A 17,324-nucleotide genomic window follows, 5' to 3' on the forward strand; every position below is an offset into this window, starting at 1 on the left:
TCAAACCTCTCTCATTTCAGTTATTTCTTCCCCTCCTGCTTGAAGAGCAAACATTTCAAATGAGAGATTTTGGACTGTTTCTAATAGGAGCAGCTGTTAATTTCTTCAGGTCTTCACACGGACCACATAGGTTGAACTGACCTCCTCCAGCAAATTTGTGCTGGCAGCTCAGCTGTAGCAATGGTGACATAAGAAATAAAGTGAACTCAATTCATCCACAACAGAAAGGAACATCAGACATTATGATGATACAAATCGACAGAGATACATCCTGGTAAGGCAAAATTACTGAACAAGAATGCTAGACAAAAATGCTGCCTACAGTATTTCAGATAAATTGGGTAAGGTGTATTATTTCAAAACACAATTGTGAATAAACTGATAGGATAGAAGCATCATGTTGAGCAATGGATACAGCGGTCGGACACAGTCCTCTTATAGTCAAGAGAAACAGATGGGCAAGACACTTAAGAATGTCAGGGCAGTCGCAAACATGCCTCGTGATTAACGGAGCACGAGTGTGATTGTTTCTTATTTTCTTTCCATTTTAGGCTCCTTTGAAGAGAAAATACTCAGGTTTTGAAAAGGAGTCTAAAAACAATTTAGAAATCCAGAGTAATGAGCCTTGGTTTTCTAAAGAGAAAGTCATCAGTTCTTTCGAAAATGCAAAACCCAGCGGCCTGAATCCTTTCACTCTAGGGGTGAGGAGGTGAAGAAAACTTATGACCAGTTTTCCCCAAAACCAAAGAAGAAGTGTTGTGCCAGAGCACCTTAAAAGGTGGAAATGCTAAATCTGGGTTTTAAATTGGTTCCAATTAAATCTTAAGTTTAATTAGAATACAAATGAACGCCTGTATGCCTTTAATGTGATGTGGACTGTCAGACAGTCCACAATTCTTGTTTTTCCTGAACAATTTGGGAAAGAGTCTCTAGCTGAGTGGACTGAAACGAAGGCCTCTTGAGAGTGGAACTCAGTGGACAATAGTCAATGCCTAGCTCCCCAAAAACTTTTCCATGAGAAAGCCCTGTGTTGGACTTGAGAATGAGCTTTTAGTGAATATTTAATAACTCGGTTTAGCCTGCTTTATTTGGATAAAAAATCACTATCTGCTGTCATGCAAAACAGGCTGGACTCTGCTTCATAATCACAATATGCCAGCTGTACCTCTTCCAAATAACCAGGATGGAAAACTATTCTGCAGTTAAACCCCTGATTGAGACAGTTCAAAAGCTCTTACTAGGACTGGTAATGGACGGACAAGGAGTTCTCCGAGGACAATATTAGGTCGCTGATAGCAGATACTGTATATTGTTGTAGAGACAGTAGTTATTACATTAGACATCTTCATTAGATATAATGTGCATCATACTTTATATATTTTTGGTCTCTTGCTTTTAACATTAATTACTAGAAACCAATGCAATCTTATTTTTTTTGTTTCCCGAGAAGTGCATTTTCAGTCTGTAAATCATTTGGATCTTCTGATGATTCAGGATTAGCAACACATGAATCCCGTGAATATGATGAGTTTGCATACTGTGCATCCAAAGGAGGCAACAAAGAGCGCAAATGTTCAGACACCCTTAAACCCATTCCAAACTGCTCTGCTCCTCTGGCAGGAGAATAGCAGTGAAAAAAAAAACAGTTTCCAGTGTAGTGCAAACATTTCATTAGTCAGCAGACACAAAACAGTCCTACTGCAATCAAAGCTTCCTCCTAAGCTCTGTTGATTCAAGCTGCGTGTTTGTTTTGTTCAATTAGGTTTTGCTAGAGACAGCAACAAATAAGAACTTAAAAATGGGAGTGCTGGGAGAAGCCTCTGGATCAGAGGGTCTCCTTTATTTAAAAGCTTAAAGAGCAGATCATTCACTGAGCTTCTAATGGACCCTGACAGCACATGTAAGTAATTGAAATACTGTATATATCAGAAGGGGCAGCCAGTATGAAGACTGATTTAAGCCAAGTTCAATAAACACATACATCGCTGAGCCCAAAAATGTTCATCTTTCCATAATGGCAACTATGGACCTGCAGAGGTCATCAGATATTTTTTTTTCAAAAGCAGCATTTAACAGTGACAGCAACCTAAATCCATCCCTTTCCTAACCGCTTTACCTAATAGAGGGTCAAGGGGGAACTGGACCACGTCCCAGCAAGCAATGGGCACAAGGAAGGAATCGCCCTGGATGGGATGCCAACCCATCGCAGGGCACACGCTGGCACAAACCCGCACACGCTCCCACCAGGGACAGTTTTCCCGGAAGTCAATGAGTCTACCTGTATACATTGAGGCTGGAGCATCTCAAGGAATCTCATGCAGACAAAGGAAGAATATACAAACTCCATCCCAGGAGACGGCAAGGATAACCACTGAGCCACCATGCCACCGGCAACCAAGAGGTTCTGCTGGAAAACGCATTTGCACGAACCCATCTAATAATAATAATAATAATAATTGCTTACACTTATATAGCGCTTTTTCTGGACACTCCACTCAAAGCGCTTTACAGGTAATGGGGATCCCCTCCACCACCACCAATGTGCAGCCCCACCTGGATGATGCAACGGCAGCCATAGTGCGCCAGAACACTCACCACACATCAGCTATCAGTGGGGAGGAGAGCAGAGTAATGTAGCCAATTCATAGATGGGGATTATTAGGAGTTCATGATTGGTGAGGGCCAATGGGAAATTTGGCCAGGACGCCGGGGTTACACCCCTACTCTTTTCGAGAAACGCCCTGGGATTTTTAATGACCACAGAGAGTCAGGACCTCGGTTTTACGTCTCATCCGAAGGATGGCGCCAGTATACAGTATAGTGTCCCCATCACTATACTGGGGCATAAGGACCCACATGGACCGCAGGGTGAGCGCCCCCTGCTGGCCCCACTAACACCTCTTCCAGCAGCAACCTTAGTTTTTCCCAGGAGGTCTCCCATCATAATGTATCTCTATGTTTGTTTGATTAAATGAAAAGCTGATGCTCCCTAAAATGTGCCCAGTATAGCACTTTTCAATGCAAACATTTAGCCCTTATTAAGAAAGTTTAGACCATCTCTCTAACAGATCTGCTCTTTAACCCCTGTCAGGCATCCTGGCCATGTGAGGATTAAGCAGCTGTTGCCTACAGTATGGGCTATGCTCACAAGATTAGCACCCGTTTAAAACAACAAATGTGTTTCTGTAATGGAACTCTATGTGTATGGCAAGAATGCAGAACACTTAGGACACAAATTCCTAACAATAACAGGAGCGAGAAAAGTTGCCCTAATAAAAAACAGATTTCTAGTTTAAGCTTCTCCAAGAATGCATTTACAATATTAGTAAAACTAATCTATAAGGAATGTAAAACTCTTGATCAAATTTACCCTAACAGCCGTTCAGATATATTGTAACTTTCCACCTCTCTGGCAGTTACTGTACCTGCGTATTATCCCCATATATACGATAACCTACAGTATCTAAACAAAGTCTGTGGGCTGGGTGTGTAAGTTGTAAAGAAAATGAGATTCAATAGCAGAAAATGTCATTAAAAGTACTGTACGTACAAAAACTTATGGGACCACAAGACATTCTGACGCAATTTCGTACATCATTGCAGATATGTGTATTCTGCCACCCACACACGTTTTAAAAAGCAGCTGAGCAGTTGTTACATTGCTTCCAAATAACATGATCCCCCATTTCTCTCATCGTCACCTTATTTTATCACCCACGTTACTGGTATCCCCGCCACATAGTCCCCGAGCGTCCCATTGACCATTTCCGCAAACGCACACCTCCGTAGGCACTGGGCTTTATTTCACTGAAATCCTAACCAGTGTGTAAGCAGAGCTGAAGGAAGCTGTGCCTTTGCTCAGCTGGCACCAAGGGCAATGGGAACACCCCAGCCCTGACCAAGTCAGTAGGAACAAGGCAATAGAAGATGTTTGACCATCTGTCTTATGCTGTGCTGACAATCTCTAAAGACAACCAGGGTGGTAGATAAACAAAATCAAAAGCCCATCGCGGGGGTCAGTGATGTTTGATTGTTTTAGGAGAGAACAAGGGTTTTGGAAGATAAGGCCAGATTCCTGCAATGCGAGGCAAGGTGACAGAAGTCTTTGCTACGGCGCAAGGTGGTTAAATGGATCCGTTTAGGCGAACGTAATAGAGAATTCCTTTAGTTCCATGGAGTGTGAAGGCATGGAAGAGTTAAAAAACTGAGAAACAAGCAGTTAAAAGAAAAAAGGCATCCACTTGATGTGCTCTTTTTATGTGATTAGTGTTAAATTCCTGGGATTCAAAGTCTAAATGCAGGGTATGTTTTTAACATGCACGGTGTGCTTCTTTTTTTAGTTTGAACTACATTATCGCTCTTTTTACTAGTGCCAGTCTGCTCAGCTGCTCAGCAATCTGCTCTTATCATACAGCTTTTCAATTGGATTGTATTCCTCTATAGAGCTCTGTTTTGCTTATATGCATTAAGCGTTTGTGCAGAATATTTAAAACATTTTTAAGCGGAAAACGTAGTTTCTTTCCCTTAAACAAAACTAAAGCGACATCTGTTGATGGACTATTTGATAAATCATTACCATCTGGAGGGAAAAAAAAGGTTATACATTAATTCAGCTGGCTTCTGTGTAATGTTTTGAGACTCATGAACTTTATCTACAGTGAGAAGTTTAAATATTTAGCAAATTGCATCTGAATGCTCAGGTATCCCCGCACAAGGAAAATATCCTAAATTAACTTGTCTCAAGTACAGAAGATTGGTTCTGTACCTATTACCCATGAGGGCTTTAATGCAAAATTGCTATTGATTGTTTTTTAAAAGCCATGATATACTATATACATCAAATTTTAAATGCGTTAGATCAATGCACGCGATCATCGTATCACATTCAGATGTTAGGCAATATGCACTGTATAAAGTTTCATTACTTCTATTGCTTACAATATATGGACGTTTATAGCCTCCATTCCCAAATTCCCAGGAAAAGCAATTTACAGATTTCACCGCGTTCTGTCTGCAAAAAGTACGAAGATGAACACTGCAGCCACTAGCTTCTTTAGCGCAATCTTTTAGACACTGTCGTGAGGGAAAAAAACAAAACAACTGAATAACTAGGTGTTGGTGTATGTTGTAGGTATCAAATAGTTCCCAACGTCTCTCTACTATTTTCTGAGTTATTAAACTATTAGATATGCAAGCTATACGGTACAGTACAGGTCGCATGATCTAAAAACAACTGATCAAGCAGATCTGGCGGGGCACTGATGTAATTTTAAAAGGAGCACGCTTTCTGAAGTTCACCACTGCCTTTTTTCAAGGCTGGGTTATTCGGCTCCATGTTAACACTGGTCGCGCCTTTGGACGGGGCAGAACCCTGTTTACTTTACAGATTGGACACCTGCTGCCCAATTTCGTGCCTCAAAGGGCGCTGTGAATCCGCGCTGTCTTCAAGCCGCTGACCCTGATAATTAATAGGAAAACTATTTGACACGTCCCGTATGCCTGTGCTCTCGTCCGCCTTTGAAATGTGCCGAAAACTGCTGCGGGGCGATTGGAAAAAGAAGATCCTTAAACCGTAAGACATCATTGCATTGCAATTCACCTTGCATTGACCGTTTTAAGTGTTTAAGCGCTGTGGACAATTTGGGAAATAGTTGAAGGGCAGTGCTTTGTAGAATCTTTTTTAGTTGTGTTTTAAGTTTTAACAAGTTGGAGGTTTGGGGACAGAACGCTAGTGCCAGCGATATCGAGTTTAAAAAATCCTTTCCCGTTAATTGTTCAATAGCATTTCATCATAAAACACCTTTACATGTATTTGTTTTACGAAATACATTGCGTGATCCACAGCTTTGCTTTTCGCAACTAAGTAGAAAGTAACGAAGCAGACGATATACAAACATCGAGCCGTCAGTAGACTTCGGAAAAGAAAGTAAAAGTCAACACGTTCGGTAGATAATATTCATGTTTGATAATATCGACAAGGTGGTTTCACAAGCAGAACAATAAAGTCAAGCCCTTATAAGAACATAAGACGTAATGCTTAATGAATTGAGAAGCAATTAATACACATTCATCGCATCTGACAGCGTTCAATGAATTACCCAAATCTCGAAGTAAATATAGCAATCTGGAATTGCCAATTAAACGTATGGATCTTTTGGTGAGCATGAAATTAATGCAGCAAGAAAAAAAAACACACCAGGTTTAGCTGGGTGGGTAAAAAAGGTTGAAGCCAATCTTACCTTACTTTGTGCCGAGACAGTTCGGGACAGTACCAGGATACAAGCGATGATGTTTAAAAGCCACCACATCTTCCTGACTCATCCACCGCTGGGGCGAGATCTTCAGTACAACTTGTTTAAAAAAAAAAAAGGTTCCTGAGTGATGCTTTGTATGTTTGGAAAGGGGCAGATGAGGGTTATGATTCCATTGCAGGGAGACGCGCTGCTTGTAAGGAAAAGGGGTTGATGCGTGCAGCCTGCAGCTCCTGTCTCAGCACCCAGCCTCCAGAGTCTAAGTTATCTGCGTCGCCCTTCCAGTTCATACTCTTTTGCCCTCTTTGGAGGAGGAGCGACAGTGGCGCATCCCGAGCGCTAATAATAACAGCCGAAGCCCGGGGGAAAGTCCGGTTTCCGCAAGAACTGTTAAAACAGGGGGCTGTTAAAACTAACTAAAACTATGTTCAAAGTTAGCCGAGAAATGCCGAGCTCGAATTAATGTCGCACGCCCTCAGACATCGGGTGCAGGTCCACCAAAAGCACCTGCAACACTCGCATCGCTTGTAGAAGTGGGGCTTTGATTTAACGACTGTAAAATTGAAGTTGAGTACAAATCACTCTCCGGATTTGATAAGAATTTGAGAATATTCGTCTTGGCATAGTGTCACCTTATATTCTTATATTCTTATACTCAAGTTAGAGGAATGGTAAAATTGACCACAACTTTAATAGGAAACTGGTTATCATAAGCGACCCGAGTCGTTTGTTTATATTATGGGCCGTTTTTCGTTCAAATTGTGCTCCAAATATATATTGGAATGCTTAAACTTCAATTTCCAAAATTGAGGGACAGTTTTGGGAGAGGTCTGACTCTCAACTCCTATCTTTGATGGTCGCGTTGTTGGACCAGAAATAGTCGGTTTTACAGCGCCATCTCTTGGTTGTTGGCATTATCGTTGCGTGAAAGCTCTAGATTAGGATAATTTGACAACGAATTGCGAATTATTTGTGATATAAAAAGCTTAATTTAACCAAAAGGTATTCATATATTTTTTTCTTTTACGCATGCATATGATCCATAATGCATATTTAAAGTTTGATTCAATCATTTAAAAACTGGCACAGGTTTAACCCCGATACAAACGTTTTTTTTTTAATTCACTCTGTAGCTGTATTAATAAAATGTTGCTGTGCTTTTCAAATATCTTTCATCTGTGTTAAAGGTGGAGAGAAGTTCTCTCTTATCATCACTTGCAGTGCACTAAATACTTTGTAGTGTAGTTTAGGGTTTGAACTTTGTCATGTAGAGAAAATGAACAAAATCACGATAACTTCACGATAGCTTCCCGACAGGAAAGCTTTAAGATGTTGTTACAGAAAAGGAAAACATTTCGTTCCAGGGATTCAGTTTATTGCAGGCGTCGAGGACGATGTCAAAACAACATTTGTCCAGGAAGTTTGAGAATTCAGAAAATAGGAATATGTCCGCAAACGTAAAGATCAGATACAGTAAAGTTTAAACTTTACTAAAGATCTGTAACGATTACACCTTATATTGTGTACGTGTGATCTGAATTGTAAATCCTAGACATAAGTGTATTTTGCAATCCTGTCAATTCTTCTCTGTTTTTAACTGGTTTCTTATTGATGCCTAAAACATCAGAAATCCCAGAAGCCTTATATGATTGTATTTCTAAGACTGTACTTTCACTCTTTTGACATTCATATACACGTTTCGGCTTCGAGTACCATTGCTGATACAGTAGGTGCTTCTTCACACCAAGAACAAGAGAGCTCAAGTAACTGTACAATTGAGAACCATACAGAGTGAACGAGAATAGCACACACTCTGCAAATTCTTAGTTTCACAGTTTGCTGCCTCCAAACTTGTTTAGAATTATAAAACAGCAGGGAAACAAGCACAGGGATCTCTAATCACATGACTCTGAGGTCTCTGTGAGGGAAAGGGGGTGACACTTATTTTACACTGGGGAGAAACTGTGGAGCTTGATAGTAATGACCCCAAACTGCTTTACGTTGAAGACTCCTGGTTACAAAGCGTTACTGTTAGTTAGTTGAGTTGGATGTAATAGCTTCTTAAACCTGCTCTGGATATCGTTATTTCCACCTAGCAACCTTGTGGGATGTCTTAAAGTATAAACAATGAGTAACAAGCTTATAGTCCTGTTGTATCTCTTTATTATTAAAGTGTATGTGTTGGGTGGGGGGTATATACAACATCACTATTCTTGCTTTAGAAGGTTGCCTTGGTAACGGGAGAGCTGAAGAGCAGATCTGAAAAAAAAAACAAGCACCATGTTGTCTGTGTGTTTTCTCATACACAAGCTCCTATAATGTATGGAAAGACATAACCAAAAAGCTTTTTAAGACCTCCAGCAGTCCATCATCTGTTCGTTAACCACAAAAACATGAAAAAAACACTAGGATTAGAAGGAAAGGGGCCTATTTTGCTTCCTCAGTTGCTAGTAGCTTATTTTTCTGAGAACTTCATCCTGTTGTTTCTTGAGAGATCCCTGGAAATCAGATTCTACAACAAGGGAGAATTAGAATATGGCTGGTCAGCTAGTTTTAAAACCCCGCAGCTCTCTGTGTAAAAAAAAAAGACAAACCAAAGAATGAAACAGAAACTCATACATTGAGGCTACAGTATGTCAACACAAGAATGTATTCAGAGGCTGTTGTACCAGAGACGTTAACTTGTCCAACGCAGCACAAGAACGTCATAGCATAGCTACTTCAATACTGAGGAGCTGGAGCCTATCCCAGCAAGCAATGGACACGAGGCAGGGTTCACACTGGGTGGGACACCAGTCCATTGCAGGGGCGACACACAGACATGCACACATACACACACCTAGGGCCTGTTCTTCCAGAATCCAATTATTCTGTTTTTGGAAAGTGGGAGGAAACCACAGCACCCAGAGGAACCCTACGCGAACACAGGAAGAACATGCAAACTCCACACAGATAGCACCCCCGAGTTAGGTATTGAAAAAGGAACAAAACTCTCAAAAGCAAATTTTACCCTTGTTTTATTTCAGAGGACTTTTTAACCTATGAGGTATGAAAACCTTTGAAAGCGTTCTGTGTTGCTCACATTTACAGCGTCAAATAATCTGTTGTCTTTTTATAACTTTTCTCACGCAGAGACTTCCCAGTGCTTTGTCAGACTTCCTTATAAAGAATCACCCCGTGCTGTTTTTCGCACGCAGGAGCACAGCAAAATAATGGACGACAATGTTGACTCCTGGTTAGAGAGATGAATTGCATATCACGCAATGGGCAAGAAATGTGCCACAGATAAATACATTTTATGCATAATTTATAAAAATCTAATAATAAAGGGATTTGTAGTTCACAGAGGATCCTGTTAAATGAAAAAAGAGCTCAGGAAGGACAAGTGAAGAAAAACTGGATATGAAGTGACCCAGTTTCAGGCAGTTTCTTTGCACTGCAGGGATAAGGTCAGACTTTGGGTCTACACCCTTCCTGGATCTCCAGGGCACCATTCACATGTGCTGACTCACAACCACAAAGCTCTTTAGAAAAACATGTCTGAAACAAGGGCTTAATCCATCTCAATGCAGACAACTGCTGAGCAGAGGGGAGAAGCAAAGGCTTCATCTCTTTTCTTTCTGCCATATTTCTGGCCTACATAATCAATTGGTTTCCATAGCTACCGTCTTTGACGGGAGCCGTTCTCTGACACGACAGTGTTTATTTATAAACAGGTAGACTGTATTGAATTATGTTTGAAAGGGGCCAAACACAGCAGGATGATGCAACGTAGAGGGGCAGTGTGGGTTTTTTTGATTACCACAGGAACAATAAGGCTTTCAGGATGAAGCATTACTTATTGAATGTTACGTCTTCTTCATGTTCCTTGGAAAAGCCAATCTGAGGAATGAAAGCCTGCGGTTGACACAATCAGGGCTATCCAGGAGCAGATCAGCTGAAAGAATAGAGTTTGTTAGGTCGTGTGTGCTGTAGAAACCTTGGGGAGATTTAGCTTTTTCTTTTAAGGGAACAATGCTCTTGAGGTACCTGTGCAAGATCAAAATCAATTAAACCTGATAAATACCTAAGCAATACAGAACAAATGTACTCGTCTTCAATTGGCTAATACTAAACTGTTGTCCCTAATTGGCAAAGTGAGAATGAACATTTTAAAGGCATTTTCCATGATGATCTTTCTTGCCAATACAGGCAAGAGCTCAAGAAATCTAGAACGGTTTTCAAATTCCCTCAATAAGTTGATACATTCCTCAGACCTTTAAATGTACTCCTGCACAAACATCGTATTTCACTAAAGACAGTTGCTCATCTGTAGACCTCCCAGAATGTCGGCCATAACCATGTCAGAAAAACTTTCCAGGAGGTTTCTTCTTTAGTCTAAAACAGGGATTTCCAGCCCTGGCCCTGGACAGCCCCAATCCAGTTAGTCTCATAGATCACCTGTTATTAAAGATTTGCAACATCTGTAAAGCAGAGAATCACGCACGTAATCAGTTCAATTAAGAGAAATGCTTTAAGGGCTGAAGAGAGGTTTGATTTTAGCCCTAAATGATCTCTAAATTGCTTGATATAACAAATTAAACAGTTTAATCAGTCATAATGCAATTGTCCATATACACTATTTCAGTATATTTAGAAATTCATAATTCAATAGCAACCTACTATTTAGGATTGGTATTTTCTAGGGTTAGGGTTGAAGACCGCTGATCTGTAGCACCAGCCCAATGAAAGAATTTGGAACAAATGAAGTACTGTGGAGGCTGAACAGCCCACAAAAGATTTGCCTTCCTCGATTCACACTTACTGTACTACCATCATCTGCCTCACTGCATAATCACAGCTGTCTTGGAGATGGAGATGGTCGTACGTTCGCAAGGTATTTATTGATTTGGAATCAATAGCCACACTTCCCTTTTAAAATGCATTATATGAAACTGGAGTTATAATTTTATTTAGGAGTTAAATCACTGGTCATTTATGTCAAAACCCCAGTAAAATGTGAAAGTCTGAACCAGAATCTAATTAACAATGACTGTAATCATGAATTGAGAAAAGGCATAAAAGATTCCATTGAGAACAGACTGCACAGCACAGACAAGAGCCATTTGTATTTTTTGCTAATGTTTTCACTACTTTCCATTAAGTAATGTAAACCTGTTATAAACCACAGTAGCCAGAAGAAACTGCCCAGACACCAGCCGGGGCTTAAAACATTTAGACGACTTTAATCGTTCATGTAGTTTTTTAAAGCTCTTTTTAGAAGCATTTTATTCTGTTTAAAATACAAAAACACGAACATTTTAACCTCTCAGACTTCACAGCTAACACATGACATACAGGCTCCCTCAACGCTGCTGCAAATTATGCTTTATTTTTCACTCTTATTCGAAAAGATAAAGAATTCATGTCCAGTCGCAGAAACGCCTAGAAAAGCGCATTAGAAAGGCGTCTCAGTAGCCTTAATTTTTTAAAAGCGAGCAAACGTGGTGGGGATAGCCTCGTCTCGGAACTGTGACTGGATAACAGATGTACATGCCGGGTGTTTTGCGTGGCCGGCCTGGTGGCTCCGCGGGCTGAACCATCGGACACTTCTAAAGTTCAGAAAAGCACCTCGACTCCCCGTGAGTGTCGTGAATCGAAGACGAGCCCCGAGCCTCCCCGTCAGTCTGAGATCTAAGCCCCGGGTGAAGCTCTCACGCTGTCGGGGTGAGTTTGTGGAAGGGGCTGTTCTCTACCACGCCGGCCGTTTTGGGGGGCTCCATTTTCGGGGCTCTCCAAAACTGGGAAAAATGGGGGGTTTAAGACATTAATTAATGAATAGTTCTTCATTCAATTCTAAAAAGCAGCCCCTTATACCACCGAGACACCTGCAGGACAGGTGTGGCACTAGCAGCGAGAGAGAGGTGCAGTCCTAACTAGGAGCGACAGGAGTCTCTCTCCAGCACATTTCTCTTGATACGATCAACCGGCCGCAAGCTAAACGAGTCTGGCGAACAGTCTCGCAGGGGAATGTCGCTGTATTAGGCTGTCTGAAACTCCTTAGCCGTTATATACTTTATGCATGATTTGGTAAGTTACAGTTTCTATTTATCTTCGGTGTGGTCAGTGTTGAGCCCTTGTAACAGAATCCACAGCTGTCATTCAGGAGCCGAGCCCGCCTCCAGAGTGACCTTCCTCAGCGGACACGCCCCGTCCACCTGTTCCACAGGTGCGCCCGGCAAGATGGCGGCGGGGCGAGTTTCTGCGGCGTGAGGTGCGTTTGCGTTTTGTTTCTATTTTTCTTATTTTAAGTGCACTAAATCTAATCTTACTTTGACGAAAGCTAGACAAAAATGTATTGTTGTTGCTAAGTTTGTTAATTGCATTTGTTTCACTTTAATTTGTGTTTAAGGACGCCGAAATTACCGTCCTGTCCTTTTAAGCGTGCTCTAGAGGTTTTTAAAGTCTGCATTAATACGTATATCATTTATTTCTTATACTTCTTTTTCATTAAAGTATGTATTTTAAATATATTTTTATCTAGGTTGGTTTTCTTTAACGAAAAAGGCTGTGGTTTACCTTCAAACATTTGCTTTATAAAGTCAGTAGCTGTGTAATCTCTCGCCTTTCGGATTCGGGCTATACTAAAGGTCTCCGCTCCGGAATTCTTAAGTATTGTAAAGATTAAATTTACTAATTCGTAAGGTTTTTATTTATCCAGGTAACAAAAGGATTCCAAGAACGGGCCTCCAGTTTTGAAAAGGTGTTTTTTTTTTCCTGGGTAAGTTATATTCCTACTTTCCGCTATACTATTTATCTTTGTATAAGTCGGTAACACAAACGTATTTTTCAACATTTTAACACCAGAACGGGTTTATACTGACTATATAACTGATTTTCGTTCCGTTGTGCTTTTGTTAAATAGAGAGTGGAAACTCTAAGGCGCTGTTTTTTAAGATTCTTTTATTTATCGAATCCATTGGGTAAAAATTGATAGTACTAACAAATTGTAACCATTTTTGAAAGCGGGGAGTTAAAACGAATGTTACAGATGCTGTAAGTGGTACTTTCTAAGTTTATTTATTCATTCATTTATTAATTTATAAGTAGAATTGAATTTCTATGTGGCTGAACGTATTTTCTAAATATTGGAGTAGTTTGACTGGGATGTATCTGTGATTTCTCATGGAATTACCTATTGCTTTCTTATTGAATTTGATCGTGTTTGTATATTTCTTTATTCGGGCAGCTTGTTTGAAAACTTAATAGATTTCAGAACGTCAAGTAAATCGATTCTGCAAATCCGATCTCTTTTTCACATGATCCTTTTTCTTTTATCTTCAGTTCGGCGGCTCCTGATCCTCTGCGCTCCGACGATCTCCTTTCCAGCTCCACTCCAGCAACTCGTCGTGCGTTGGAAAGTTCTTCTCGACAATGTGTGCTTTTCCTGACATTTGATTTTTGATCCCAATGGCTTGATCTGTAATGTCCCGATTCAGTGCTGTATTTTATTCTTGACCTGCATGTTTTCTGTTGACTGCTGCTATTGTATTTGCTGTGAATTCCGCAATAAAAACTCTTGATTTCATTGTCTGCATTGTCGTGTATTTTTGAAGGTGCGAAGGGTTGTCTTGCAGTGTGCGCCACGCACCGCAAGGGGACACCCTATCGCACGTGTACCTAAAAGTGCGAAGACGCCCGCCTTTTTAGATAGTCTCTGGGGGAAAAGGGTCCCTAGCAGGGAGCGTGGGTACAGCCCCAGGGGGAGGAGAACTGAGGATAGCTCTAGCCAAGCCCCCTCACTCCCAGCTAGAGGGGAAGGGAGGCTGGAGATGGCCTGGACCCGAGAGAGACGAGGCACCCAGGGCGGACTCAGCCTATCAGTGACAGCTTTCTAAGTCCACACCCCAGGAGACCTGCCTCTCTGCAGGGACCAAAGCCACCACCAACCTGCCATCCTCTCCTGCCAGGAGCGAGTGGGCTTGGCTAGAGCTGTGGTCAATCAGCCAGCCCCCGCCTACCCCTCTCCAATGAGGGGGGGTGGGCGAGGCTCGGCTTGATTGCTACCACACCCCGAAAAAGACCCCAGATACTAAGTTTTTTGGCGGGAAAATCTGGACACGCTTAAAAAGGGGGTAGCCTTTGACCTTTTCAAGTCAAAAAGCGATAGGGCGTCCCCTTGCGGCCACAAACTGTTAGCAAAATCTCTCCGCCAAAAAACTCACCAACATCGGGGTTTTTCAGGGCGAAGGGGGTACAGAACTCTGTACAAGAAATGAAAGAACAAAATCAAGGTTCAAAAAACAATTTATTGAGCGAAAATTGCATACAAAACATTACAATACGTCGGATGCACAAGCTTCGATGTGGAAATTAACATGCATTTCAATTACAAAGTGTCAAAGCACGGATACACTAACGTTAATGTTGTTACAAGTCAACAGAGTACGGAAAGATCTGCATGCAACTACACGGCAAAAACAGAAACATACAGCACGTTACTGTTTCTCCAAGGCTTCTGTCGAGCAGCGATCAGCATGAAGACTGGAACTTCGGTGCATTTCCTGCAAAACAACAGAAATCAGTCTGAGCTGTGCTTTCTGTAACAGGATCTCAAAATGATCCCAGCTAGCTAGTTCGAGTATTGACGGACACGTTCAGAAGATGAAACTGTTTAAAAAGATTTACAGTTGCAATAAAGTGATTAGCCTGGTGTAACAGAAAATGTTCCTGTTCAACCGGGTATTGAAGTAGATACATTTAAAGCTTTAAATTCAAAGCGTGAACACCGAGGGCACTATACCGCTACAGTGTATCGATTAGATGGAAACGACCACATTCGAATGAGTTTTTTTACGATTTTCATTTCATTAAAGTACTTTTCATGAAACTCACTTCTTTCAAATCTTTCTAAGCTCCGTTGTTTTAATCATGAACCAAAACGGTTTCTTATGAACCTGCTTTTCGCGCATCAAAAAGCTGAAGTGATCGCAGTTTTAGCAGAAAATTGCTTTCTTTAACCAGCAGGCCTACAGTGTTGTCGGGTCAAAACCATTTCTGCCCTGGAGAAATCTAGTATCACACCTAGTTTGAGTTTTCTTTTGACAAGGTGCATCGTGTTTTCAAACAACACTTTTCGGCAGGTACAGATATAGTGTACCTCAATAGGATCCGTGGAAAAGAATAAAAACGTTTATACTTACACGGTTAATTCCAGCAGCTGAGCCAAGCATGTCCTGCCCGAAGACACCAAACTGGAAACACAAGAAAACATGTAAAGATAATTAAGACCATTTAAAGATAATTTAAACCAAGGTTTCTTAGTAGCGAACGGCGTTTTGTCCAGGGCAGATAGCGCAGAATATATTTCAGTAAAATACGTGTAAAGAAATGAATAAAACGTTTATACTTACGTTTAGACTCCCATTACTTGTGAATCATGTCCTGCTCGAAAACACTAAAGTGGAAGCACACAAACAGCAGAATTTAGAATTTGAAGACCATTTAGACTAAAAACTATTAGAAGCGTTTTTTTGTACCACGAATATAAGAACACAACCGCACAACATAGTCTGGAAAATCATGAACAAACTTTACAATTCTAGGTGTCGGTCTGGATACATTTTGATTTTGTGAACACAACTCACGCAGTGAGAAAAAAGAAAGAAAGATGAAGAAAGAAAGATGAAGATAAAAAAACATTCGGAAGGCGACGTTTTTATTTCATCAATACAGCAGTGTCTTTACGGCCACAACAGAGCTTCTCTTCCATGCAAGAAGAAAACACATGTTGTCTGTGCAACACAGGTGGCTTGTTAACCATAAGAGAAGCTTTGGAAAAGAAAATACTTATATTACAAAATGCCAACGAAAACACGAGTTTTACCCCTTTATCGTGCGAGGTTTATACTTCATAATTACATGCGTACAATTTTATCTACATTCAAATAATGGAAAAATAAAAAATAATCATTAAAAGACGCGGAACAAACTCACCCAGCTCCCTTCTCCCCCGCTGAACCTGGCGGACAGGTGCGCGGGGCGTGGCCTGCGACTGATGTCACCAGAGTGGGCGTGGCTACAGACTGACTGCGCACGTAGTTTTTTTCTTGGCTCCGCCTGAAAAGTTGCGGAAGAAATCCAGCGTGTTTTCAGAAGCCCCCATGAGTTACAAGTCTCAAAATCTTTTTTTCCATGGCCGTCTGAATAAACACAGTTAGTACATTTAATCATTATGACCATCAGAGAGCCACAGGAATGTGAATGAAAGAATTTAGACATATGTAGGCGAGCTGTGGGTCTAAAGTTCTTTGCAGGACACTTACAGTTCTATAACCTGACTTATCTTAACGCTGCACCAAGAAATCAGAATTTTTATCTCAATTTACTACCGATATAGTTCTTATTAGTCATGCAGCTGGAGTGTTCATTTAAGAAGTTACAAGAACATGAGAAATTTCAAATGAGAGGGCAGTATTTGATCCATGTAGCCCTTTTGGTTACTGGTATCAGTTTGATTTGATGTGATCTCGTGCAGCCATTGCTCAAAAGAAGATAGGCTGTTGGTTTCAGCAAAATGGCTGGATCACATGTGCCATTCATCCACAACTCTTTGTGTAAAGAACTTCTAAAGATATTTCCCCATGACATGAGCCAGCAACCATATCAGTCTGCAACTCACAACTGGCAACCCACTGGCAACTGGACTAGAGATGGCAAAGAGGAAGCCAAAACAGCCTACCTACCCTATTTTACTCACTTTGTAAGGTCAGGAGTGGGTGTGGTAAAGGGGGCAAAGGACAAATGGATCTTTGCAACAGCAAACGACTGGTTAATGAAACCAGATCTTAAGAGGCAGCACAAGGTTCCAGAGGAAATAGCAGGCACGAGTCTTAGGCCAACATCGATGTTTGGTCTAGAGACACAAAGCATGGAGCCCTCATTGAATTGACAGTGCCTGGGACAAGAGGATAGTGGAGGCACATGAGCAAAAGGAAATATCAGTCCCTCATCCTCGAGTGTCAGCAAAACGGATGGAGAGTATAGGGTCTCCCAGCTGAATCTGGCTGGAGGGATTTTGCAGGACAGTCACCT

At 41.2% G+C, this 17,324-nt stretch overlaps 1 protein-coding gene and 2 long non-coding RNA genes across 6 annotated transcripts in view; 1 reads left to right on the forward strand and 2 right to left on the reverse strand.

Moving 5' to 3' along the window:
* The window catches only part of LOC102689638 (olfactomedin-like protein 2A), a 104,598-nt gene extending 98,064 nt beyond the window's left edge, over positions 1-6,534 (reverse strand). For both annotated transcript variants that reach the window (XR_011183435.1, XM_015367132.2), the window contains exon 1: positions 6,240-6,534. Coding sequence is in view for 1 of the 2 variants with exons in the window: in XM_015367132.2 (XP_015222618.1) it covers positions 6,240-6,308 (69 nt within the window). In the remaining variant the exon portion in view is untranslated. The remainder of the gene's footprint in view (positions 1-6,239) is intronic.
* LOC138224939 (uncharacterized) lies at positions 5,371-13,818 on the forward strand. 3 transcript variants are annotated; one of them, XR_011183437.1, is made up of 4 exons: positions 5,371-5,572; positions 12,386-12,504; positions 12,952-13,011; positions 13,575-13,818. It is a non-coding gene; the product is annotated as an uncharacterized lncRNA (long non-coding RNA). The 3 variants fall into 3 exon arrangements; XR_011183438.1 differs by having other exon boundaries at positions 12,397-12,504; XR_011183436.1 differs by lacking the exon at positions 5,371-5,572 and having other exon boundaries at positions 9,606-12,504.
* Positions 13,819-14,533: 715 nt separating this feature from the next.
* LOC138224995 (uncharacterized) lies at positions 14,534-15,681 on the reverse strand. The gene is made up of 3 exons (XR_011183525.1): positions 15,644-15,681; positions 15,434-15,484; positions 14,534-14,794 (listed from the first exon to the last, which is right to left on the reverse strand). It is a non-coding gene; the product is annotated as an uncharacterized lncRNA (long non-coding RNA).
* Between the last annotated feature and the right edge of the window lie 1,643 nt (positions 15,682-17,324).

This window comes from Lepisosteus oculatus, chromosome 24 (assembly GCF_040954835.1).
Source record: "Lepisosteus oculatus isolate fLepOcu1 chromosome 24, fLepOcu1.hap2, whole genome shotgun sequence".
NCBI lineage: Eukaryota > Metazoa > Chordata > Actinopteri > Semionotiformes > Lepisosteidae > Lepisosteus > Lepisosteus oculatus.